At 40.6% G+C, this 26,691-nt stretch overlaps 2 protein-coding genes across 4 annotated transcripts; both read left to right on the top strand.

Moving 5' to 3' along the window:
- The first annotated feature begins 1,394 nt into the window (after nt 1–1,394).
- LOC107091666 (zinc finger protein 91-like) lies at nt 1,395–12,721 on the top strand. Of its 2 annotated transcripts, none has more exons than XM_015385727.1 (2): nt 1,395–1,734; nt 11,439–12,721. In XM_015385727.1, the coding sequence occupies exons 1-2, from the start codon at nt 1,632–1,634 to the stop codon at nt 12,698–12,700; spliced, it is 1,365 nt and encodes a 454-aa protein (XP_015241213.1). In that variant the 5' UTR covers nt 1,395–1,631; the 3' UTR covers nt 12,701–12,721. The 2 variants fall into 2 exon arrangements, with proteins under 2 accessions (XP_015241213.1, XP_015241212.1); XM_015385726.1 differs by lacking the exon at nt 11,439–12,721 and adding an exon at nt 5,216–10,502.
- A 1,509-nt stretch (nt 12,722–14,230) lies between these two features.
- LOC107091659 lies at nt 14,231–25,546 on the top strand. Of its 2 annotated transcripts, none has more exons than XM_015385716.1 (10): nt 14,231–14,332; nt 14,763–15,250; nt 17,441–17,908; nt 18,051–21,559; nt 21,648–21,918; nt 22,806–22,958; nt 23,072–23,164; nt 23,260–23,446; nt 23,610–23,820; nt 23,916–25,546. In XM_015385716.1, exons 2-10 carry the CDS (start codon nt 14,809–14,811, stop codon nt 25,164–25,166), a joined length of 6,585 nt encoding a protein of 2,194 aa, XP_015241202.1. In that variant the 5' UTR covers nt 14,231–14,332; nt 14,763–14,808; the 3' UTR covers nt 25,167–25,546. The 2 variants fall into 2 exon arrangements, with proteins under 2 accessions (XP_015241202.1, XP_015241201.1); XM_015385715.1 differs by having other exon boundaries at nt 22,806–23,003.
- Nucleotides 25,547–26,691: the final 1,145 nt, after the last annotated feature.

The following is a 26,691-nucleotide window of genomic DNA, read 5'->3' as shown; positions in this document are numbered from 1 at the left end:
ATGCCATGAAATAGTCACAGCTTTATATATACTTTGGTAAATAGTAAAAAAAAAAAAAGATATGAAGAGTTAATTTGCAGTAAAAAAAACATAAGAAAATGTAAGAAAACTTTTATCAGCATCAAGCAAAGAGTAAATTACACGCCTCAGCTCTTTTTTTTTATTTTTATGACTTTAATCTGTTTTTGCAAATGAAGTCTTCATATATTAATCATGTAGTTAAGCAATAGCCCAAATTAGAATTAAAGCAGCCACGAGGTTCATTTGGAAACTAAAACCAAAAAAGACAGAATGTTTATTCCATTTATCCCAGCTAACAGGGTCAGAAAAAAAAATAAAATTTTATTTGAATTGAGACTCATCAGACATCTAATTGACATCGATATTTTATATCTAGGCCACATTGAAAGCTTAAAAAATTTGTATCAGCACAAGAACCGTGATTTCATTGTGAATCTGCATCATTGATTTGATAGGCTCTATTTCAAGCCTTGTTTTGTCATTATTAAAAAAAATACTATTTTACAATTCACGCTTATTATAGAACCATTCAAAATTCTGTAAAATTTGATAAATATACAACTTCTAGCTTAATTAGAACTCCTACTTATTGAACTCTACATATTGTAGGGTTCCAACATTAAAGTTGATTTTAACTTACCTTATGGGTTAATACAATTAATTGTGAAACAGAAAGTAAAGGGTCAACATTATTAATTAATACTTCCTCTGAAATCTGATGCAAGCTGCTTTGGTAACTAAATACATAGATGTTGCTTTGATATACTGACTGAAAGGAAACTTCATGCACATAAAAACATTGTTGATGTGAGGATGAATACATGAGCCTGTTTAAAGCAATGATTTACACATATCAATATTTGGTGCTAATTTAAATAGAAAATTATTGCATGATTTGAATAATGACGTGACAGACACTCTCTGCTCTGCCTTAATTCTCCATTGATTTTGATCAAATTGGATGATTTGTCATTTGCATAAAAAAAAGGTCTGATAATTTTAACGATACGATTTTTTAACAACTTCTCGAGTCAGTGAAGCAAAGATAATCGCTTTCCAGTGTACTTTGTAAAAAAAAAAAAAAAAAGCTGTCTTCTAAAGGGACATGATATATATATATTTATTATGGTGGCTCCCGTTTTATAACAGACATAATTGAAAAGAATCTTCTTAACATTTTCAATATTGAATTTACACAAAAAAACTTAGATTGTTTAATTAATTATGTATTGATTTATTTTTTTGCATTAAACACTTCATGTAACTTTAATCTCACACCGCTTCAATAGGAGGCACTGTTGAGTCAGTAAAAAAAACAACAGAAGAAGGAGGAGAAGAGGTGAACTACCGGCTGAAATGCGCATGCGCAAAACGGCTAGCTGTTTATTAACAGTTGCTTTAATTGTGGTGCGTGTTTATATTAACGCTGCACTGTAATAACGTGCATTTTGTAATATCTCTCTCTATATATCTATATATAATTATTTCTAATTATTCCTGACTACCTGATTTGTTTGGTCATTATTAAAGACAGGCGCGTTTAATTCACAGTTTACCCAACTGGCTAAGCTTCGTTAGTGCGGCTAACGTTAGCAAACAGCTACAGCAAGATGGACGAGCCTGCTGTTCCATTAGCAATCAAAGATGACACTCAAAGCTCGACCTACAATGTTAAAGACGATGAAAACAAGGACCGTAAGGAGCCCGCAGACAGTAAGTGTCCTCTCACTGTTATGCTTCATCTTTTTATTTTCCATTTTCTGTACTAACTTAAGATCTTGCACATTTCAAACCGTTTATATTGAACTGATGCTTTCGTATATCAGAAAACATAAAACGTTGCTAGCTCGATTATATGGATAACGATGAGGGTTTATTACACTAGAATATGATGTTATTCTCTCCTGAATTAAAACCTCCCCACAGTATTTTGCAACTCTTTTCTTCATGTAAGATTTTCCTCTAAATTGATCAACTTTCTGGCTTTTTAATGTCACCTGTATCAGACTTTTCCATCTTTTCTTAAAGTTGACCTTTTCCTTTTAAATATGATTAGTTTTGTACTCATTATTAGTGCAGATATGCCATAGATTTTCCCTTTATCTACTATAATAATAAGCACTCCCTGTATCTGAGTTGTCGTTTATAAATAATGTTGCAAAGATCTTGGAGCAATTTGGTGTGTAAAAATACATCAATCTATATTGATAAATTATTAGCAGTTCAATTACATAAATCTGAAATTAAAATATTGTTTCACATTGTCATCTTTATAATATATGCTACATCTGCCTGTGTTTTGTTCTAGTGTGAAAAGGTGATCTAATTGTGGTATTCTAGTGATATGAATTGCCCTTTATTATTGAACTATAGAGATTATTGACTTGCTGTATGATTTCCATCAACATTGTATCATGAAAAATTATGACATTAAAGTTACTATGAAGATAAAGCAAAACAGGAACCTATCAAGTCACTGAATGAGAAAACAAGAATAATAAAATCTGTGAAACGTTTGTGATTTAATAATTGATTAAATAATTTATAATAATAATGATTGAACTTTATTTATCTTACAATGGGGAAAGTCACCGTCTGCATTTATCCCATCCTTTTGGGGATCATTGGGCTGCCATTTTGCGGCACCCGGGGAGCAGTGGGAGGTTAAGGGTTTTGCTCAGACACTCAGAATGGAGCAGAAGCGCACTGCTCTAACCACTAGGCCAACACTCCCTCTGTATTTCTACATTTGTAATGTACAGAGATAAAAATCTGTCATTAGAGTATGTGAATGAAGTGGACTCTCCGTTTTTCGTGTAATCAGCATTCAGTGCTGGTTGAGGCTTTGTGCTGTTATCAGTACTTTTAAAGTGTTGCTTTCAGACGCATGTTAAAACTTGGCTCTATGAAGTTTATTAACTCACAAAGGTTGCGTGATGCCCTCTACTTTTTTATCTTCACCTTCTGAGCAGAGAAGAGAAGTTGCTGCTGCTCCACCATGCAGCAACGCTAAATGGGCACTATTTAGGTGATAACCTAAGGAGTTTATTGGGTGTTTATATTTACAAGCAGAATTGGATAAAGTTAATTCTGAATCCTTTTTCCCATTAAACAGAGCTGAGTTTTGTAGGTCAAATCCTCCTGTAGGCTGTGTGTAAATGTAAACGAGAGTTCAGAAAAAAAAGCAACAGTGACCGTGATATCTTGCAGATGCACCATTGTTGTTTTGGAGGATAAACACTCCTGCGAGTTCTCGAATAGGCTCCCCCTTGCACTTTGAGGGGAAACTGCTGTGCGTCCCTAGAAATTCCAGACCGACGGTGCAGAAGCATACCAGCAAAAGGTTCGCCACCAGACCCAAGCAGAAGTATAATCTCGCCTTTACAGCTCCTAATCCCTGTGGCTTCATGGTGGACCTCCAGGGGTCAGTGGAAAGCATAACCATGGGGGAGAGTGGCGGCCTGGTGGTTAGGGCATTGCACTTGCATTTATTTTTTTTACCATCAGGCCATCTTTAATCCATTTCTTTATATAGGGAAATTACAGCTGATCACTACTGTAGATCATGGATCGGAAGCATGACCTAAAATGGGTTACTTACTTTCTGTTGGTGGAGCCACTGTAGTGTAAAGACATGACAATGCATATCCTTTGTTTAGATTTTTTTGTACGCTTTGTTAAATAACCTAAATGATTCAATTTTTTTCTCAGGTCACATTTTGTATCTTTTCAGTCGGAAGCACATAAAGTACTTTTCAGAGTTAGCATTTTGTTAAAAATAAAACACTTCTGAGCTATATACTTTTCTCAATGCACACCCCTCTCCTTAACAACATACCTTAAGTACCTGGAGACTTATTTGAGGTTATTTAGAAGAGTAAACTCTTGGTTTGCTGGAGTTCCTCAGAATAATAGGTGAAACTGAGCTACGTTGGTTTAAACTGTTGCTGATGTGTGGTGGGCCTGCCTCAGAAGCCTCTTTCCCAATAAAATTAGTGGGTTAACGCAGGTTTTTCATAGACAGTTCAACTGGCTAACAATCTGCATTTGGCTCCCTTTCCATTGGCAAAACAAGCTGGGTCTGACCCCTGCAGGCGAGCCGCATGGCCTCTGTCCCACTGCCCCATGTGCCTCATGCTGGGCTAGCATACATGATGATAATAGTGTGACAGAAATCAAGAAAGTGAATAATGGAGTGCAACATGGAAGGAAACCAGGGCATAGTCAGTGTGCTGTATTGTTTCACTCTTTTATCCATCCGGATCTCTCCCACCAGTGCTGCCATGTTTATCAACGTGTAAACTGGGTTGTTTTAGCTTTTTATATGAGTTTGCCTCGATGTTGTGACGTCGATACCTCAAGCTCAATAGTATCACGTAAATAAGCAGTCGACCCGACTCTGGGGTTTCCACTGTATGCCGATCAGAGCCGAGCTGTTTGAAGAGGATTTTAATCCAGGTCACTTGCCGAGTCGTTTGACTAGGGACAGTGAGCTGTTCCCACTGCGACTAAAAGCTGACTGTTGCCAGGTTTAAACAGGTTTCTCAGCCAGTGGGAGAGGAATATTATAGTGCTGATAGAATCGGGAATATGTTGTATCGTTATAGTGAAATAATTCTGCAGAGCTTCTGGATTTCATCTAAACAATAAATGAATGTATAACCCCCCTGTTCCTGTTTGGGATATGATTTAATGCCTTTTACTCTGGGATTGATTGGACTCTTTTATGTAACCGGTATCCTCAAGAAGCCTATTTGTAATTGGATAATTTTCAAAGGCAGCATTTGTGACTGCAATGCTGTGATTGCTGAGAAATGCGGTCACACCCATGCAGGTACCCAAGAAAGATTGCAAAAAAGTATTGATGTTTATTTTTATCATCATTTGTCTCTGTCTTATAAACGGTAGTTTAACCTAAAGCTGTAATATTATTCGACCAAATAATTAAATGTTACCTCATGATTTAAAGCACTTCAGTTTTGTGTTTTCAAAGGAATGTTTTTTTTCTGTTTTATTTGATTTATTTATTTTTTTTTTTTGTGGTAATTGTGTGCCTGTTTTTTGTTTTTTCTGTAAACCTAAATGTGGTCATAAATAAAAGCCCTGTTTTCAACCTCTGTTTGGTTATATATTTAATTCCTTTCTTGGAAGCAGGAGTCTCTTTGACCTCCTATTTTCCCGTTTCTATTCCTAGGGGATGGGCTTTTCTGCCATCTGGATTGTGGAGAAGCTTTCAGCGAGGAGGCGGCGTACTCGGAGCGTCCGCATCAGCACCCTCCACAAATTGGTTCGGATGGTTTGCTGGATGCTGAGAAAGACAATGAAAAACTATATTTTTGCACTCTCTGCTCACTTTCATTTACTGAAAAGAGTGAACTGCACTTACATATGAAGGACCACGTTCAGACCTCTCTGGAGCACTCTGATGCTGGTAATCCTGGAGCAACAAAACAGCGCGTCTACGAATGTTCAGATTGCGGCAAATCTTACACAGTGATTGGACACTTTCTTAACCATCAGCGGTCACACAAACAGCCCTCCAAATCGGTCTTTCATGACCTAGAACATTTAAAAAAGAAGTCTTTTCAGTGCGAGTCCTGTGGAAGGAGTTACTCTCGTTCTTCGGCCCTCGATGCTCATAGACGATGCCATGAAGAGAAGCTGGTGAAGTCCAAAAACCGGAGCTCTGGAGAAATTGTTCAGGCTGTGGAGCCAGAAGCAACGCTGAGTGAAAATCCAACAGTTGAGGATAATGAAAACCTGTTTAGATGTTTGTGCGGCAAAGCTTTTTCTAACATGATGCGCCTGAAAACACATCAGAGATTCAGCCGCAACCCTCTTTGCTCTCCAGAGGAGCTGAAGCAAAAGCCAAAGAAAGGCTGTGGTGAGTTTCACTGCAGTGAGTGTAACAAGGCGTTCAATGGCTACATCGCCCTCTTTAACCATCAGCGATGGCACACTAATCAATCAGATGATCCGGCGAAAAAGTTCCCCTGTGAGGAATGTGGAAAAGTATTCATGACTCTGACATTCTACTACAGACACCAGCGCACTGCACACAGCGTTGAGACGCCTTCGAAATCTTTTCACCATCAAGTCTGTCAGCTCCAGAAGAAGGCATATGAATGTAAAGATTGTGGACTGAAATTTTCCAGGCCTTCAGCTCTTCAGTCCCATCAGCTTCAGCACACGGATGTCTTTAAAGAAACTGAAAAGCCACCTTCAGAACCCCCTCTTCAGCCTCAGAGGATATCGGAGAATATACAGAAAGACAACGAGCAACATTCAGCTGAAGGAGCGGTGGAACCAGAAACATTCCCTCCTAGTGGTATGGATGGAGAACAGAAGATAAACGAAACGGATGAAGACCTGGAGAGTTATGAGCCAGGGGACTTTAACGTACAGGTGATCAGCCCAAGTGAATCTGAAGACGAGGCTTTTCAAGAGCCGAACCCTGATCTGGAGCTGCTGTGTGAATCTGACCAGGAGCTGAGAGAGGATGGAGAGTTTTCCCCTGAAAGTCTGGTTTCAAAATCAGAATTGGACCTTAAAATAGTCCAGATTGATTTAGAGCAAAGCTCGCAGTGTGAACTAATTGAAGGTGAAACCCTGCAAAAAACTGCAGAGGAGACGTTAGACTGTCCAGATTGTTTTCGTTCATTTAATAATCCCTCATCGCTGCACGTACACGCAGCGTGGCATGGTGTCCGTAGAAGACGACAGCAGAGTCAGTGTCGGTCAGAGGCAGGGACCGATTGTGAGACGTTCCCTTGTGAAACAGAGAACAGTTTGTTGAATCAGGCCATACCGAGATTGGAAGAAAATACTTACGCCTGCAATGAGTGCAGCCAGGATTTCGCCCAGTCTTCTGCTTTAGTGTCCCATCAGTTACAGCATCACAAAAGAAAACAACACCAGTGCCAGCATTGCGCCTCGTCTTATTTGCATGCAACCAGCTTGTTCAACCACTTGAAAATCTGCAAAGCACAGAAGTCAGAGAGTATATTTGTGAGTAAGAAGGCATACAATCCAAAGAAAACCCTTCTGGGTCCAAAGATTTTCCACTGTGAGCAGTGTGGGAAGGGTTTTTGGTCCTTAGGGGCATATTCTCATCACAAGCAAAATGAGATGGAGTGCATCAATTTGAGGCTCAGAAGAGGGCTGTCGGGATCTGCACACTCTATCGGGCGCAACCGCTCCGGCATTAAGGTGGCGTGCCCAGCGTGCGGCCGGAAGTTCCGCCATAAAGGGATCCTGGCACTGCACATGCGAAAGCATGAAAACGGAAACCACAAGTGCGAGATCTGTGGTCGCTCTTTTCGTCTTTTTTCCAGCCTGGTCAGGCATGAGGTGGTTCATAGCGCCCAGCTGCTCCCGCCACCCGCTAAGTCCTTCCAGCATCAGCTGGAGCAGCTGAAGAAAAACACATATAGCTGTCCTGACTGCGGGAAGCTGTTCTCACGGGCCAAAGCGCTACAGTTTCACATGAAAAGCCATGGCTACGAGACCAGCCACTCCCCGTCCTCAGCGATAACACCGGAGGCTGTGAAGGACCTGCAGTGTTCGACATGTTTAGCACATTTCAGCAAGAAGTCGTCCTTAAGGGCTCATCAAAAGCTTTGCATTAAACGATACGGAAAGGGAGAAGTGAAAACTGAGAGCGATGCTTCAAAAGCGGAGTTTATGGGTGTGGACTTACCAGAACCACCCGAGCAAATCACTGAAGCGGGCGGTAATGCACTGAAGATGGGAAAACATCAGAAAGAGAAGGATTCAGGTTCAAATAATCTAAAGTACAAATGTGAGATTTGTTCTAAAAGTTTCTCAGTGGTTGGAGCCCTGAACGTTCATAAAAGAGTTCATACTAAAGGCTGCAAAGCAGTGGAAGAATCAAACTCCGATGTCTCTCTGTTTAAAATGACCAAAAAAGAAAAGCAGAGTAGAATGAATATCCATTGCTTAGACTGTGGGAGGTGTTTCACCACAAAGGCAGCGCTTGGCTCCCACAAACGATGGCACAGGAATAAGAAGTGTTCTCCACCTTCACTTGGAGAAGACGTCTTCAATTCTGTTGATCAAAAGACTGAAGGCGGAGGGTTTATGTGTGAGAAATGTGGCAAACATTTCTTTAACAGTCACGTCCTCCAGCGCCATCGGATCTTTAATCCTCGGTGTCTGACCAGAACTGATCCAGATACAAACACAGATCTGGAGAGAGACAGAGCAATGGAAAAGTTTTCATGTCTGGAATGTGACCAAACGTTCGGGCAAGTTTCACTCCTGGTTAATCATTTGGATGAGCATCGTAAAGTTTTGGAGACAGGAGAGCCTTCAGATCCTGCCTCAGAGCCCCCTGATGGAAGTGAATCCGTGCCATCAGCCTTAAAGATTAAAACTCATCAATGTCCTGTCTGTTCCATGACTTTTGAAAAAGCCAGAGGTCTTCGTGCTCATAAATGGCAGGCCCACGCAGAGAGCAAAAAAAGCAAAAACAAGCCACCTCAGAGTGGTAAAGTTGAACAAATGGCTTTAGAAGACAAAGTGGACCAGTCTGAGCACTGTGTAAACACTTATAGAGAAATAGAGGAAGCTAAACCCGATCCCCAACCCGTAAGATCTGACCCATGTCTCGATACCCAGACATTGCCTGGCTCTGCTGAGGCTTCTCTTAACACAGTATGTATAGAGTTCAAACAGAATTTAGAAACTGCTGAAGCCACGGATGAGGTTTCCTCGCCGCTCAGCCGTTTTTCTGAGCCTGCAGTGAAATACCTCTTCAGGTGTGATAAATGTGGCAAAGCTTTTCAGACCGAAGAGCATTTGGAAGGCCACAAGAACAAAGCGAAGAGTCGACCTTACTGCTGCGCTCTGTGCTGCCACGGCTTCTGGACGGAGAATCAGCTGCAGCAGCACCTCATCTGGCACGACGAGGTGCGCTGCCGCCTCCCCAACGAGGTGCGCTTATGGCTCAGCTCTGCTGAGACCTCAAAGCTTTTGAAAAAAAACTTTGCCAACGCCACCGATGGCAGAGGAAAGCTTCCCCCACCCTCTGCTGCGAGCCAACCCTGCCTTGACTCCACCGGGCTTTCGAGACACAGCTGCAGATGCAAACTTTGTGGCAAAGCCTTTCATTCGCCGACAGCCTTACAGAAACACAGAGTGCAGTGCAGCAGCATGTCGTACTGCTGCTCTGATTGCCCCAGGGTATTCAGCGGCATACAGGAGTGTTTTGATCATCAACAGGGTTCACCAGGATCTATACACGGTCTCCCTGGGAACAAAACCTCATTCGAAGACCCAAACTTCCCTAATCTACCTTGAATGTTGAACTCCTGCACCAGCATCTTACAGAGCATGCTCTTAAGTAGAACTCTGCAGATTTATTTTAGTTCTTCTCTCTGCACCTTTGTGATGTTTTAGGCCCTCTATTCTCAGGCTTTCCTTTACACTGGACCAGTATCACTGTAAATGTGAATGTACAACTGCTCTTATAAGCTCCTAGTGATTTCCTTTTAGCCAGTTAACCTCTTATTGCAAGTGGATGAATGTTTGCTCAGCCTTTGTGGGGAAAAAATTATCTTTAGTGTTTGTGTTCTCAGAGAGAACAATAGGTTTTATTAACTTGCCAATCCTTATTGAATTAAAACTTTAAAAAAGGAAATGCTGCCCTCAAAAGATGCACTGCTAATTTAAAGTTAATAAAATATCTACATAATTCCTGCTGTGGATGTTTTTTTTTGTGGAAAAAAAAAGCACTTGTATAAATATATATTTTGCAGCAAGTCTCACTGTATTGAAACGGTTTTGGAACATTTGATTCATAAACTTAAAAAGTGTCATTTTCATTTTTCATTATAGCTGTCTAAAGCTTTGTTGTTAAATGACTTTCTAAATGTGCTTTTCATGTTTTCTGAAGGATTGTTGTAAAATAGAAAAGGTTTAGTTATTAATATATATCAGATTTATGCTTTTCTTTTTATGTCCAATGTTTCTTTGACTGTTTAGTTTGCTGCTTCAGAAACAAAATAAGATAAAAGTGTTTAAATCTTACAGAGTCGTGTGGTTGATTGACTTGACCTCAATTTTTTTTTCCTGAGATTTTTATCATTCATGATGGTTCCTGCACTATTGTCGAAGTTGTTGTTCTGTGGCCAGAAATATTTTGGGGAATTAAGCACCTATAACCTCGGTGACCTTTATAAAAGTGTCTGGTTGTTCTGAAACCTCTCAGATGTAAAAAGAAAAACTGCGGATGTTAAATTGACTGTTTATCATAAATGATTTTTCATTATAGGCCTTGTTGTGGTTTTAATCTGAATCCTCTTTGTGTCTTAGACTTCGAAATGATCCTCGGTTGTCAAAGATTATAGATCAGAGAGGTTGATGGTTTCATAACCAAAAATTAGACCTAGGTTATTTATTCCTATCCCAGTCAATACTTAAATGGAAACCATGCCACTAGATCATGTTGCTCCAATCAGTGGAGGTTAAAAGCCAAAGGAAAGGCTTTTTTTAAAAAGGTTGGTAACTGGATAACAACAATAAATATATTTAATTGAAGCTTGCTTTTTTTTTGTGTGTCATTTTAAGGTTTTGGGGAGTATTTTCATTTCTCATTTAGAATAAAAAACAAAAACTGTAATGCTTTTAGATATTGAAAGATCTACTTTTATGTTGACCGCTTCTTTTTTTAACTTTAGCAAAGTGACCATAAGGTATATTTAAAGTCTTCATTTTGTCCCTAAATATGGCGGATCTTTTTTTTATACGTAGGTATTTGTTTTAATTGAAATGTTAATTTTCCATACTTTTGCATAAGAGGTTTAATGTCTAAGAACTTTGTGAAATACAATCCTGTGTTGGGCCAACTGATTAAAAAAAATAGACAAGCAAAAAAACATGACGGTGACTCCCCCTGCTGGTAGATTACAGGTACTCCAGACATAAAGAATATCTTCAAATTATAGATCAGTGCTTCCATTTGTCTTTTTATGCATATAAAACCTACTTGTTGCATTTCCAGTATTGTTTCTAACAGGGTTCAGGAGCCTATAAATCCAAACCTGCATCAGGCTGTGTGTGCGCTAAACATTCGCTACTAATTGACTTTTCACAGAAAAAGAAAATTTTTCTTTCTAATAGGGCATATGTAAGGATGTATTTCTATAAAAGGATTTCAACAGGCCAGCTACATCAGTATACCAGTAATTTTAAAGTTTTTATTTTTTCCATAGTGGCTTTTGGCTCCTAAATATAATTAAGCCCAAAAATGTTGATACCCTTTGAAATAGTCTTTAAATTTGACCATTACGCTTCTGTTGATTAAAGCCCGCTTAGGAGAAAGAAGTTAGAGCAAAGTGTTGTTTATAAAGCAGACGATTCTATATTAAATACTTTTTTTCCCTCTTTCTTTTCAGCTAATGAGGATGTTATAAGATGTCAGGACTGTGGGCTTGTGTTTACCCTCATGGATGCCTATGAGACTCACCTACACCAGCACGCATTGGAAGAAGAAGAATCCCAGCTCCGAGACAAAATGGCTCAATGTGTGGCAGCTGAAGAAAATGGACACAAAGATGGGAGCGTTGGTGCTGAGAGTCCAGGTGTGAGCGGTTGGCCATCAACCCAAATTCCCAACTCATCACAAATAGATCATTACTCCCCCGTCTCTATGAATAACTCTCGACCGGTTTACAACTGTGGGGTCTGTGGGAAGATCTACACCTACCTGGTTTCCTTTCAAAAACATCTAAAAATACATGAAGAACCACCTGAGAAAGAAACGCCCCCCCCACAGGTGGAACACAACCTGCGAAAGTATGAGTGTCCAGACTGCGGGATGTCGTTCATCAGGCGAACGCGACTAATCAGTCACCTGAGAGTGCACCGATCCAAAAGGCTCCAACAGCTGCCTAAATGTGATCAATGCAACAAAGTCTTCATGTCTGGTAAGTCATGGGCATCTCATGTTGAGCTGCACAGAGAGAGGCGTTTCTGGTGTCTGAGCTGTGCTCAAGGCTTCACGACTGAATTGCTACTCGACAAACACCTGCAGAACCACAACGCTGATGACCAGGGCATCCAGAACGCTAAACCACTCCGGAGTCCTCCAAAACCACAACCTAGAAATATGACTTTTCACTGTGTACACTGTGGAAAGGGGTACTGGCGCTCTAAAAGACTGTTCCGTCACAAACTAAAGCATCATTACAGATATTATGACAGGGATGCCAATAAGCCTCCAGGGGGCGCTGGGTTGAGTGACAATATAGGAGATGAGAAAAAGGAATTATCACCTGCAAATGGAAAAGAACAAGTGGAGGAGGTGCAGGTGAAGGAAGAAGACATTCAGACTGAGGGTGAGAGTATACATCCAGAGGCAGAGGATAAGGAGGACTCTGAGGATTCTGACTGTGGAGAACCTGGGCATGGCTACAATTTTGCAGAACATCGTCACTCTGAGGACCAGCTGGACCAACCGAAATTGGAAGCTGTGCAGTCACCACCAGGAAGGAACCTGGAGAGTCCCGAGACAAAGCTGCGCAGAGAGCATAAGTACTGGGAATGGGAGTGCATCGAATGCGATATGGGCTTTGATGAAATGACAAAGCTGCACTCGCATTATGTAAAACATGCAACTGGGGAGTTGCCCATAGTGAAGGTAGAAATTGTGGGTTGAAACTTTACTGTATGATTTCCCCCCCCCCCCTTTTTTAAAAACAAAAAACTGTCTTTCAAAGTGTTTGTCCAAAGGGGATAACATTGTTTTTTAGATAAGTTAGTTTGTTATGAAGGACTGACTAAGAGGAAGGCAAAAAGCAGCTGCAAAATGAATCAGCCTTGTATTTTTAAAACCAAATAAAATCATCTCATACAAGTTTGAGAGTTCACTGCAGATTTTTTATCTATATAAATGTGTTAAATTTAGTAACTCTTCATGTTTACCTTTGCAAGTTAACTTCAAGCACATTTGCTCTTCAGCTTTTTGGGGATGCATGAACTTTTTTAAAATTACAAACAAAAATTAGGTGTGGAGTTTTAGTAGGATTTTATTCAATTGGCATGTGGTTACAAACTTGTACATAGTTACCAGGTTTCTTTACAAACAAACGTTTGAAATTTATCAATTTATATTCATCCCCATGCATCAATACTAAGATGTAAGTCTTATGGGGAAGGTTTCTACTGGTTTGTTCTCCCTGTTCATGCTTCTCTCTGGGTACTCAAGCTTCCTCCACCAGTACAAAAAACATGCCTGTTAGTGTCTCTAAATTGTCCTTAGGTGTGTATGCATGGTTGTATGTCTTTGTGTTTCTCAGTGTTGCCCTGCGATATACTGGTGGCCTGTCCAGGATGTACCCTGCCTTTCACCTATAGCCTGCTGGAGATAGGCACAAGCTGTGACCCTGGTGGATTTTTTTTTTTTTTTAAACAGGAAAAAAAATCCCATTGAGACTTAAAACCTCTCTTTCAAGGAAGTCCTGGCCAAGAGGCATAAAAGGTACATAAGAAACATAGATGCATTCAAATAAATGGCAGGTACTTAAAAAACAGATAATTGAGGCTGCTTGAAATTCACTTTCAACTTAAAAGCATTTAAAGATTAAAAACTCAGTCAACTTCCAGTTTCTTTGTAAAAAATTCCACGCACAAGGAGCTGCGGCAAAAGGAACAGTGAGCAACAGCTGATCGTTGGATCTCAGGGCAGAAGAAGCCATGCTTTTCTCTGCAAGTAAGGTACAAATGTAAGAGGGCAGTAATCCAAGAAGGGCCTATAAATAAAATTGTACCAATGACACTGCCTTCTCATAGAGAGGGAAGGCCATCCCACCTGAGAGTACAGGTCACAGTGATGTCATGGCTCTACAGTTTTATTTGAGGTAGCGGAGTAGGGGAGATCAGTTTTTGCTGTGACGCTAATATCGGAGTAAGAATTATTTTATGGTGCTTTGTGCTGGCTCAAACAAATGTTCAGTTCAGTTAATTACTGTTAAATGCAGCTATTACAAGACATCCAAGGTAGGCTTCCCTAAATTTAAATTTCATTAAAAAAAACAACAGCTATTTTAAATGTGTGGATTTTTTTGTAAAGGATAGTGGATTTAGCACAAATAATCCTTACAAATAAAACAAGGGTAGGGAAATCACGTCCCATCGGCGTTTATTAGTAACTTAGAAAAAAGAAACTGCATATCCCATGATTCCCGCCTGCGCGTCCCTTGTCCTAAGTGACGTCACGCGGTCCGCATCTGCTCCGTTGCGGCTTTGTGAGGAGCGTCGCAGAGATGTTTGGGCGTTCAACCCAGGCCAGGTAAGGTATCTGTGCATCCTGCTACTTCATGTGATTCCGAAACAGGAAGAAGAGCTAAACTAGAGCACATTTAGCATCTCTGAGTAGCAGAACGAGGAGGTGGTGATTTGCTCTGTGATTTTAACCCAGCATGTGCAGGAGGCTAACGGGGCTATTGTTATTTGTGTATCCCATAAGACTGTGAATAGGTTTATCAGGAAAGCTCTTAGTATACTAAATAGTTGTAGTAAAAATAAAAAAAATAAACTGAAGTGTTTTATGTTGTTAGACTGTCTTCATCAGCTGCCCTACATATCTACCCATGAGCTATTGTTATTCAAATGTTTTAGCCCAGCTGCCCCTGTTTTCTGGGGGAGGGGGGTTACCTTCTGCTATGCATACAATGCTATTGCATTTAAATCTGCTTTTTTTTTTTTTTTTTTCTCTTAAGGAGCTTATTTCACTTTTGCATATAAGAAGGTGAGAACCAAAAAGCCATGCAGAGTTCACCAGAGGATCACACTGAATCAAACCCTGTGGCTATATCGGCTGCAGAGGATCAACTAGAAACTGGGGCCCAAACAATGCAAAGCAAACCAGATGAACAAGAGCTGGAGGACCAATCAGAGGCCCCTGCTGAGGCCACAGCAGAGGCACCTGGAAGTATGGTCCCAACTCCACCCTTGGAGAAGGAGTCTGTTGTCCCCTCGCCTACAGAGTCCTGTGAAAATAGGGAAAAGTTGGACACACACTCTTCTGCAAAGTCCAGCGACCAGCCAAAATCGGTTGCTAAAACTAATGCAAGCCCTGGAAATGATGTGAATAAAGAACAGAAACGAGGAAAAGGTGCAAGTGATGGCAGGAAATTTCCTTCTAAGAAAGCCATGATTGATCCTCTGAAGATGGACATGTCAAAACCTGTGGTCACGCCTTTAACGTGTAAGTGCTTTACCTACCTATATAAAGCTTACACTTGTTTAAATTTTGGAAGATTTGTTGATTAGTTATTTATTTATGTTCTTACTTGCCGTTTAGAAGCATTGTTTCTAATTTGAGAGGGGGGGAAGTAGTCCTAAATGCTAATGATTTTTAGATCAGCCACCAAACTGAGGTGCATCTTTCAGTCAGCCAGAGTTTCACCAGATATCAATACTATCAATAATGATATCAATCACAACTTAGTAATTGTAGTATTATAACATTTTGGAAGCTGTAATCAATTAGTTTAAATGAAGCTTTGGATTAGAATATATTTTATTTGTGCCATCAGGGAATTTTTTTTAAAAGTTTTTATAGATTCTATGCATAGGGGTTGCGTGATATGCATTTGTGAACATGGTATGGTTTAGTAAAAACCTTCTCAAATTAGACTTTCAGGGACTGTATGTCAAAACATACATCTTTACTTGAAAGAGCTTCAATAAAACTTCAAATATTGTCAGAATTATGTATGTAAACAAGGAATTAAGACTATGTGTATGTTCTATTTTTTAAAATAAACAATACCTAAAAAAAGACAAGACATTTTTTTCCTAGTTTTACTTTTTATAATCAGTAAATTTATGTATTATAGTCCTTTTAACCAGTCCTTTCATTACTGCATAGTACATGTTCTCTATTAAAACAGCCACAGTCATGTGAAGATTAAAATCTGTTTCAATTGTTTTGCTCTGAGGATGTCCTCATTCTCTTCTTTGAGATGTTATGTGCTAAAAAGAAAAAAGTAAACAAAGCTACAATTTCCAACTTAAAAGGGAACACCTTTTTTTTTTTTACATTGGGCCGTTGATTTTATGTTATTACATCATGTTCTACTCACCCATATGAGTTTTGTGTCATTTTGAGCTGTTCTAAAGATATTCCGTTAGGTTATATCCAAGTAACGTCTTCCTATGAGAAAAATACTTGAAGCACAAACTAAACTGTTCATAATTTATTATTTATGACAATGCAGCATTTATAACATGTAGGCGAATTGCTGTCCCCCAGACATCCGCGGTTATATTTTTTTATATTTATGTGTTAGAAACAAAGCGGAGTGTGTATGACGTCATCCACGTGCGCCAGCTACCATCCATTCATCCTGTCCGCTGAACTGCTGCTAGTTTTACTCACATGATGTCTAGTGCTACTAACACAGATAATGGTAGATTATAACATCTCCTTCTGCAAACTTGCTGCGTGCACTTAGCTAGCATAGCCGCCTGTCGCCCGGGCTGCCTGTCACAACTCCAGTCCGGCTCGCGGATGACGTCATACACATGCCGCTTTGTTTTAAAAAAATATAAATATAAAAAATATAACCGCGGATGTCTGGGGGACAGTGATTCGCCTATATGTTATTAAAGCTGCCGTACCATAAAGAACACATTATGAACAGTTCAGTTTGTGCCCTCAACTCGTTGCCCATAGGAAGATGTTACTTGGATATAACGGAATATCTTCAGGTAACAGAGTACATCTCACATTAAATACTACTTCAGCGATAGTATCTAGGTGATCACTTTATTGTATGTCTCGTACCATGTCTGTTTGTTGTGCTGTTCTTTTTACATCTCTTTGCAGGTGATGAAGCAGACTGAAAATGTTTTATCATTATCTCCCTTTTATTTTCTATTTCTTTAATCTTTTCTCCTTTTTTTCTGTTTTTCCTCTTCTGTTCTATTTACATTGCAGTGTCCATATAATCTGTAAAACTCCCTGCATAATTATGATAAAGCAATTTATATGCATGAAACACTATGGCAATAACCCTACTCCTCCACTTGTGAAAGTAAAATCTGTTGGGCTCTTTTTGGCATCAAGACAATTATTCTTATTGCCACATTGCCAACAGACGACACTGTTTAAAAAAAAATGATGTAATAACGTAAAATCAACCAATGTAAAAAAAAAAACAAAAAAAAACGGTGTTCCCCTTTAACAATCAAAAACTGTGTTTTAGAAGTATTGCTGGTTCTTTAAGTATCATTCTATAATTTCTAAAAAATAACCTTAAAAATGCATAAACTGTTTTAATGCAGCTACAATTATTATTTAAAATTATACGGTTGGTTTTTCTTTAAAATTAAAAAGGTTTAAAATACTGGTGAAATGTATCTTTCTGACTCCTGTGATATGTCCCTGCAGCGCCTCAGCTCTCTCTACACTGCATCCAGTGCCACATAATATTCAGCGATTTTAAAAGCAAAGAGCGGCACCTGAAGAGCACCCACCCTGCCGAGTACGAGCAGTACATCCTGAGGAACTCGCTTTTTGCCTGTTACGTTTGCGACCGCCATTTCACAAACTCAGTGGAACTCTTGGCCCACCAGAAGGCCCACACTGACAAGAGACCCTTCAAGTGTCCACTCTGCAATCAGTCCTTCAAGAAGACGTCAGAGCTTACAAATCATAAAAAGAGTCACTTCAACCAGAACGGGTATCCCTGCTCTGGGTGTGGAAAGTCTTGCAAGACGCTGACATTGCTGAAGTACCACCAGCGTACACACTCAGGAGAGAAGCCTTACGTTTGCAAGGAGTGTGGAAAGAGGTTCCCCCTATCCAGCCTTCTGCATAAGCATATTTTATCACATTCATCAGAGGGAGGCGAAGGAGGTAAAGCATCCACTAATTCTAAAAATGATGTTTTGACATACCGTATATATGTTTTCATTGCATATTTTGAGGCCATACTGGGAACAGATAGAAGTAATTTTGTGATTCTTAAATGACATACCTCTTATTTGTTCTCCTTAAGGTGCTCCTGCCAAAGTTTACCTTTGTCCTGTTTGCAACGCCTCCTTCAGGAGTCCCAAATCGCGGCAGCTTCATGTTAAAATAAGGCACAAACTTGATCCAGTCAGTAACCCCATGCAGACTGGGCTGCAGGTGAAACAAAGCATGCCTATTATAACTCCAATATCTATTTCTCAACCGACGCTATTGCAAGTAGAGCCAAACGGACCTCTGCAAAAGGTCGATGCCAATGTTGACACAGAAAATATCCGGAAACTTATTGAGTCATTGGGAAATGTGCACAAAGTAAATCAGGTTGTTATACTGGGGCAGGTGCCACCACATGCCCCGCCACTGAAGGTACAGCAGGTGTTGGAACCAGCAGAAAAGGTTGATTTGAATCTGGGTCCACCGCAGATAGATTTTATTGGACTAAAACCGACAGAATCTAAGTTGGTTGAGCTAGATGCTTCGGTCAGTCCATTGGAACAAACTATTATATTGGAGCCTATTACTCCAGAAGGAACGCCGGAAAACCCTTCCTTCTCAGATCTCGGCTCCCAAGTAGTTGCAGGAGAACCCCTAGAGCTAAAATTTGTTCAAGCTGAACAGACTGAAAAACTCACAGGAGAAACGCATCTAAATCTTCATCAGTCACAGATGAATCCAATGAATACTGACCCTGGTGTTTGTATGAATGAGGGAACTGATCTCAAGCAAGACCTTGAGCAAACTGTCATATTAGAACTAATACCTGCTGCAGAGCTGGAACAGTCTCAAATTGAGCCACAAAATGAGGTAGGCTCCTCTTCTTTTGTTCAAAGCAGTGAGCAGGAAATTCCTGATCAAGCTGCAGGTAATACTGCTGGAGAGCCAGAAGAGACCGATATGCCAATCCCACCACTCACACCCACAGTTGAGTCAGAACTCCCATCTCCTCACCCGGAAAAAGAGGACCTATCTTCTTGCCCTTCTGATCCACCAGAAACAATCACACAAGAGCCAAGTAATTCCGAAACTACCTTGCAGGAAAACACAAATTCACGTGAAGAAAAGGTAGATTCAGGTCAGTCTCCTGTGTCTAATGAAAAGCCAAAAGAAAAGGAGGAACAGGATGCTTGTGAAAAAGATCCAGTGGAAGAGAAACGTAGCTCATCCGAAGACCCTGCTGCTAAAGAGGAGACTCCTTCAAAATCAGAGGCCAAAGAGGATCAGCGAACCTCTGAGTTGCCTGTAAGTGTAATGTCAGCCCAAGAGTTAGTAAAGGTGCGGAAAAGAAAACCAGCAAGGACGTTTTTTTTTCAAGGATATATGCATGATCTTGTTGGATCCATATACAGGGACGACTTTCTCATTGATGCCAAGCCTGCCAAGCGCCAGCGGACCAAGAAGTCTTGTGTTGTTGTGAAATTTGGATCACAGGGCAAAGACAAGAAATCCAAAAAACAGAAGGCCAAACAAGAACATAAGCCGATACAGGAAAGTTCGCCAAAAAGTAAAACATCCCCTAAAAAACTATCAGAGAAGGTACAGAAAGTGCAAATACAGAAGAAGCCAGAACAAGAACCCCAGCCGATACATGACAGTAGTAAAACACCTCCAAAGAAATCACCAGAGAAAGTACAGAAAGTACAAACACCGAAGAAGACGGGAAAGGGGAAAAAGGAGAAGACGGAGAACATGGCATCTGGAATGGACATGAAATTGCCTGAACCCCAAAGCACACACACAAAGCAAGTGAAAGAAGTTCCAAAAAAGAATAAAATGAAAAAGCAGAAAGAAAGCAAGGGAGAAACAGAGCATGTTGGTGAGCAGAACGCTGAGACCCAGCCAATGCTTAAGAAGAAAAAAGCAGCAAACGTATTGCCAAAAGGTCAGCCCAAGAGTCCCAAGGGAAAGAAAACCTTATCCAAAGCACAAAAAGTGAAAAAAGCTGAAGCCACTGATTCAAACATTAATCAAGACTCTCTTCTTTTACTGAAAGGTCATAAGCAGCCTCAGTTAAAGGTGTACAAGTTAGACACTTCAAAGCCATCAGGCCCGACTCCGGAGGGTTCAGTTAAGGACTCCCAGTCCACTGATGATGTCACAGCAAGGGGCAAGAAAAAAGGCACAAAAAAGCAGAAAAGCATTAATTGTCTTTCCCTGCTGTCCTCACTAAAAGGTCCACGTCAACAGCCGGAAATAGTACCATCCAAGCCAAAGACCACCAGGAAGCGTAAAGCCCCTTTGAATGTGGAAACTGAAGGAGTGATCACTTCAAAGCGTGCCTTGGAATGTAAAGACTGTGGGGAGAAATTCAGCGAAGTCGCGTCACTTCAAAAGCACAAGACTACAGCACACATCATTGAAAGTCCTGGCCTCACATATACCAATGGAAACATCTTTGAGGGCGTCTCTGGGTTCGATCTTTACCGGCTTCCTAAAGAGCATGGAGGGGTGGTTAGGGTGATGAATGCTCCCACAGACTGGGATACTGAACCGGAGATGGGAGACATGTCGCTGGAAGACCGTGATCGAGGTGTCTCCTTTCCTGCTTTAATTCCATCTCCATCTCTACAAATCCCACCTCAGGATGTTGAAATGAGTACTCATGAGCACAGAAATGAAAGTAAAACTGGAACAGAAGTTCACCTTGGTACGTCCTGTACACCTGAGTGCTTCTCTAGAGACACCAAACAGATTGCAATAGCTGAAACCTCTTTCCCAAACTTGACTGAGACAAGAACATCTGAAACAGTACAACCTGTGGCATCAGATGAGAAAATGCAAGAAGATCCCAATAAAAACCTCAGCAATGGATCTAGAGTTCAAGGAATGACAGATGAGGATGTTAAGGAAGATTTCCTTCTAGAGGTAGATTTGGTCACTATTGGAGAGCAGGAGGAGAAAGAGGAACCCATACTCCTAAATGAACCCAACAGTGTCCAGATGACTAAAAGTGGATTCGCTGACAAGGACTGTGAGCAAGGCAGAAATGAGACAAGAAGGACTTGTCCAACACCACAGACTGTGTCATGCGCTACCTATTGTCTGGATGTCAAAGAAGAAGAGGAAGAAATGCTGGTCCAGAAGAGAAAGGAGGCAGTGATGGGTCAGATCAGAAAAGAAGGACTTCTCAACAGGGATTTGACCACAAAAGCAAACTCGGGTAAAGAACAAGAGCAGGGACCAGATGAATGCCAGATAGTTTATGAAAAACCTCCGCTTTTCTCTGATTTGGAGACGGTTGACCATGAGGTTAGCACAAAGAAGCAGACTGGTCCTAAGTTAAAGACAAAAGGTACACCATCCGCTACATCTTTGCCTTCTGGCCATGCAGTGGTTGAAGAATCCTCTCAAGAAGCTATTGCATTGGAGCCTAGCTCTAATGTTAAGGATGCAATTATTGATGGAGGGCTGGAGGGAGAAGAGGAGAGGGAGAGTGACCAGTCTCCGGGTATCATCCTTGAGAGGTTCCCCACCTCTGGGCGAGGAGCAACAGCCGACAGTGTGACAGATCTGGCCACAAGAAGGAGCAGCCAACCACAGGTGACTGCTTGGTTCATGTACCTTTTTAAAGACCATGAAGGACTGGACTTTACCTGTGTTTATATTTCAATGTTTATGTTTATACCAGGCTTTGGGCGGCATTGCTGACAACGGGGTTCAAGTTCCCAGAGGCCAAGAGATCAAGGTTGAAGAGAACAGCTCAGATCCTCTGCTAGTTCTTCCCACCTGTCAAAGCAGGCAGAACTCGTGTGGTCCGCCGAAGCATCAGCAAGGTATAAGAAGCATCCTAGTGAAAGAGGAAAGAAACTCTGTGGTGAACGACACCCAGAGTGTGCAAGAAAGTCGCCACATGAAATGGAATGAGGAACCAGTAAGCTGTAAAGACATCAATATGCGTCGTAAGTCTAAGCCTGCATTGGGCTTCATTAGGTTTCATTGAATCAGAACAAAACTGATGCTCGGAATAAGAAGCTAAAGTTTCCACTTTAGAGACCATAGCTATAAGTTCCACCAAATGTTTTGGTCCATCTTTTCTTTCTTTATATCATCTTATCTCTCTTTTTTCTTCATTATGCTCCTCTTGCTTGTCTTTCTCTCATCTTATGTCCTACCCCCTAACCTCTGCTCCTCCATTCTTTTTCTTCTGCCATCTTTCCATAGTAGGCTTTAGTATTTTATGTTTAAAGTGAAGGAAAAGAATGAAGAACCCTGAAAAGTAGATTTAGGCATTTCTACATGGAAGATTTGTAGGAATCATGCAATGTCACTACACCAGGAGCCCATACTTAGAGAAAAGGGTAACTACTACATGTTGTCATTTGAATGCTTAAAAGAGTTTACATTTGGGATTTTTTTAGCCAGGTTTATGCAAATCAAAATAGTCCTATATATATCATGTGTTGTTTTTAAATTTTTTGGAACATTTGATTCTTCCAAGGAGAATGTAGCTCTTCAGGATGTTGTTCTTAAATACAGAGGCCAATTGTTTTTCTAGCAGTCCAGGATTATGAAATATATTTCAAACTGTACATTCAAAAAGTAATTTTATTTGTTGAATGTACTTAATCCCATTAGTTTAAAATAATTACACACCAAGTACAGATAAATATTAAGATTTTATGCCAGTATCTAATTTGTATTGGATTATCCAACTTTCAGACTTACATTTTAACATTAGATTTAGCTCTACTTACAAACCAAGAGCTTTACCAGTGCATTTTCTTCTTAAAACCTATGTAATAAGCTCTGTATTGAGAAATTCACAAACATTTTTTTATCTCTTCAGTAAAGGAGAATGAAGAAACAACAAAGGACTGCTGTAAGACTCCGGACTTCAATTCCAACCCTTGTATCTTTTACCCGGTAAAGGAGGAGGTGAGGGAGGTTCTGCTGTCGGCCACCCAAACCCACACCAGAACTTCAACCCCTGATGGTTCAGGTGATTCAAATCCCACCGACCACAAGAGTACAGATTGTAATGCCCGTAAGTATCTGCTTTGACAATGCTGACATTTCCTATGTCCTATGTCAATACTGAACCCCATTAAACAGATGATAGAAGGTCGTCACCACAGAGCAATCAGGAGTCTGAAGTCGCATGTCTCCCATCGGAGCAAAGTGTCAGTGACTTGACAGATGGACAAGGTTTGTAAACTTTTCAGTCTGTTGCAAGTTGTTTTTTGGGATTTCTCACAAAAAAATATTTATTATATATTAATATATATTTATTATTATTTCAGCTGCATCAGACTCTGAGTGGCAGACTCGATCGGATCTCTGCGACTTCCTCCTCCAGAGTTCAGATGACGAAGACACGGGTAGTTTGGAGTTATCAGAGCCTCAGCTGAACAAGGAAGCAGAAATTCTAGCTTACTTCAACCAGAACCAGAGCAGAATCAAAAAGCTGTCACCTCGACCCTCTTCAGTGTACAGTAACTCTTTATTTTCTAATAAAATGGAAAACAATCAGAACTTCTATTGATTTTATTTTGTAGTGTTGCCCTACTGTTCATAGTTAGAAGCAGCAGGTTTTATATGAGATAATGGATTCACACCCATTAATGTGTCCAAATTTGTTTTCTGTCTCCAGGGGTTTGCCAGATTCACCTGGGCCTCAACCAGTCCCATGTGATGACAGCAGGATAGAAAAGGCTATTGATTACTTTTGTGAATATTTCAGTTGGGATACATGGGTAGAAATTGCCAATTACACAAATAAACTTTCCAAGAATCAAAATCTGGTGACATGCAGAGAGGTTGCACGCTTCATTGGGATCCACATTGCAATGGGAACCTTAAAGGTGTGTGCTTTATTTCATTAAATTCACAGTGCAGTAGCTGTTGCATATTTCACCTCAAATAAGTTATGCTCTAATGGTTTGTTGTTTCTTTTTAGTTTCCCAGTGCGAGGCTCTACTGGGACGACCTAACAAAGTTGCCGTTGATAGCTGAAGCCATGCCGCTAAACCGATTCCTGGAGCTTTCTCGCATGTTGAAGCTCTGTTCTTCAAATGATACCAAAGGACCCAACACTGCTCAGGAGCTGGGTGGTACTCACCAAAGCAGTGAAAGTTTAGGTTCTGATCACAGTGGCGCTGGGTGCTCAGCTGATCCCATAAGTTTGCAAACGCCGGTTGATCCGCTGTGGAAGGTTCGTCCATTATTGTATCGTTTCAACGCAGGATGCCGTTCACTCAGACAGCAGGGGGATTATGCTGTGGACCAGTACACAGTAGCTCTGACTGGGAAAGTAAACGAAAGCAGTCCGTCTCTCCATTGCACCACGTTAATTGGGCTTAATGGCTTAATCACACATGTGGATCTTGAACTGGATCTTTCAGAGAAACAAGATTCAGTAGAAAAAATGATCCCTAAAGGGAGTACGGTGTTCCTCTGCAAACAGGAGCTCTCCACCCCCGCCATGCTGGAGCACCTTTTAGCTGCTGGGATCCACGGAGCTGGCAGGGTGGAAGGAGAGCGTGGACAGGTTGGTGACGAGTTTGTGAGCTCTGATGGGAAGTTGATGTTGCGCAGAACGCAGTGCGGCTTCTTACTTTCTACCGCAGGGAAGGGTCAGCGGGACATGGTCTCACTCATTGACGGCTTCGAAAAGGCTCAGATGAAGGCGCGTCTCAGCAGAGATTTGCTAAATCTTTATTCTTCTCCTCTCACCGTGTCTTCACCTTCCTGCTGGCCCCAAGCGGTGCTATGGCACCTCATTGACGCGGCGCTGGTGAACTCCTGGCTCCTGTACCGGCAGGACCACAGAGCAGCGTCTGCCCCGCTGACATTAATGGCCTTCAGACTGGAGGTGTCCAAAGCTTTGATTCTCTCCAGCGGCTCTGACACCCAGGATTCCATTCCCCCTCAGCCTCCCGGGGAGAACGCTCACCACGCAACTAGTGAAACTCCAAGTCCGGTCCTGCTCAATGAGAGTCCTCTTCCAGAAGCAGCAACACGGTATGACGGATCTGGCCATTGGCCCGAGCAGCTTTCAGAGGGAGAAGGAGGCAGGTGTCGCTTTGGGGGCTGCCAGAGAACATCGCGAGTGCTGTGCCTTAAGTGCTGCGTCTTTCTTTGTATCTCACGAAACCATAACTGCTTTTTAAATTTCCATAATCAAGAGAGTGTGGGAGAGGAGCACTAATACTGAGATGTCTCTGTCTTTTTAAATGGGCTGCTTTCTGAAATAGAAAGTACACTTGATGTTTGTAAAATCTGCTCCTCCATCCTTACATTTTTACAGCATACCTTGTACTGGCAGTGCCATGACTTAATTGGACTGTTGATGTTCCATTTAAATAACTGTCTTGTTAGAGCTCATAAATTTACTTGCCAATTGTAAATTGATAATTGCAATTGGATTGACATTTTAGAAAAATAAAATGAACCATAAACTGTGTTGCAAAAACAATTTCTATTGTATTTGTTGTATTTTTCACATGAACTACTTTTCATTCCATGATGAACTTATTTTCAATTCCATAAAGTGCAGTGTTATTTATTTCACGTTGAAAAAATAAAGTTTAATGGAGTGAGTGGCTGTGTCTTTATTTCGGGTTTCTAACATTTAAACAGCAAAATGTACAAAAGTTTAATGTAAAATGCTCTTAATTCACTGCAGTTACACATTCAAAGGCAGCAAGAAGCAAATATCCAAGCTTTGGGTTTTAAAAACGATACTTTATTCTCTAGCAGAGGCAATATGCCTCAACTAGTTGTAGCTATATGATCATCTCAGACATGTTGAGGAAAAACTGAATCAAAGTATTGGGATATTCGATTATATTTTATTTGGGCTTTGCTTAAAAAGAGGCTGGCTGCCTCTGACTCTACTTTCCATAAATATGCTTTGATCCAGCACTTTTTTATGTTCCTTTTGCAGTCAAAGATCAATGTGCAGTGAAATGCTTTACATGCTTTCATAAGTTGGTGATTGGGGTGTAGTGCTGTTCGCTGGGGGAGCTGTAAGACAGAAGAACAGGGAGCTTCTGGATAAACTTCTCGACTCTGGAAGTGTCGGTGAAAAATGTTGCCGGAGGATGGAACAGATCATCATCTGACAGGGCTTCTGACGGTATATAGAGATGTTGCTAAAAACACTGTTTTTCGGTGTATACTATTTAACATGGCTTCCAGTTATTTATTAACATTTTTTTTTTTACTTCGTGTTTAATTTGATCTGATTTATGCTATTTAGAATATAATAAAAAATATCTTTATTGTTCCACAATGGGGAAATTGATGTGTTAACAGCAGCAAAAGTTATAGTAGAGGTGGTCACACAACCTTTGAAAAGTGTACAAAAAATACAGATAGGAAAATAAAACAAATATAGTATTGTACTGTACAGTGGTTTTTTTCAGCTCCATTGAGCCATAGTCATCAGAAGGTACTGCACAAACACTTCTGCACATCCACCGTGCTGTAATGAATCCCCATAAAAAGGCTTTTAACTTTTTAAATAGAAATACTGAAATGATTTAGCGATGTGATTCAAACTAATGTGGATACAACCTTAAAAAAAAGTGCAATCATTTTATCGCTTACAACTAATGTGATAACTGTGAGTTTTGCACTTTCCAATGCTTAATTTGTTCTAGGCTGCATTTATTACCAGACGTGCTATCAGTTTTAAACATAAAGAAACCTTGTGTATACAAGTCGAAATT

This window comes from Cyprinodon variegatus, unplaced genomic scaffold (assembly GCF_000732505.1).
Source record: "Cyprinodon variegatus isolate N-32 unplaced genomic scaffold, C_variegatus-1.0 Scaffold346, whole genome shotgun sequence".
Lineage (NCBI taxonomy): Eukaryota > Metazoa > Chordata > Actinopteri > Cyprinodontiformes > Cyprinodontidae > Cyprinodon > Cyprinodon variegatus.
The sequence above is the reverse complement of the archived record's forward strand: the minus strand, read 5'-3'. Positions and strand labels throughout refer to the sequence as shown.

What these genes read in the sequence shown, in the direction of transcription:
- LOC107091666 (XM_015385726.1), top strand. Translation starts at nt 1,632, where the DNA reads ATGGACGAGCCTGCTGTTCCATTAGCAATCAAAGATGACACTCAAAGC. An exon ending in CCGTAAGGAGCCCGCAGACA is followed by an intron (nt 1,735 to 5,215) that starts GTAAGTGTCCTC and finishes TTCTATTCCTAG; the next exon opens with GGGATGGGCTTTTCTGCCAT.
- LOC107091659 (XM_015385715.1), top strand. Translation starts at nt 14,809, where the DNA reads ATGCAGAGTTCACCAGAGGATCACACTGAATCAAACCCTGTGGCTATA. An exon ending in TAAAGACATCAATATGCGTC is followed by an intron (nt 21,919 to 22,805) that starts GTAAGTCTAAGC and finishes TTATCTCTTCAG; the next exon opens with TAAAGGAGAATGAAGAAACA. An exon ending in TTGCAATGGGAACCTTAAAG is followed by an intron (nt 23,821 to 23,915) that starts GTGTGTGCTTTA and finishes GTTTCTTTTTAG; the next exon opens with TTTCCCAGTGCGAGGCTCTA.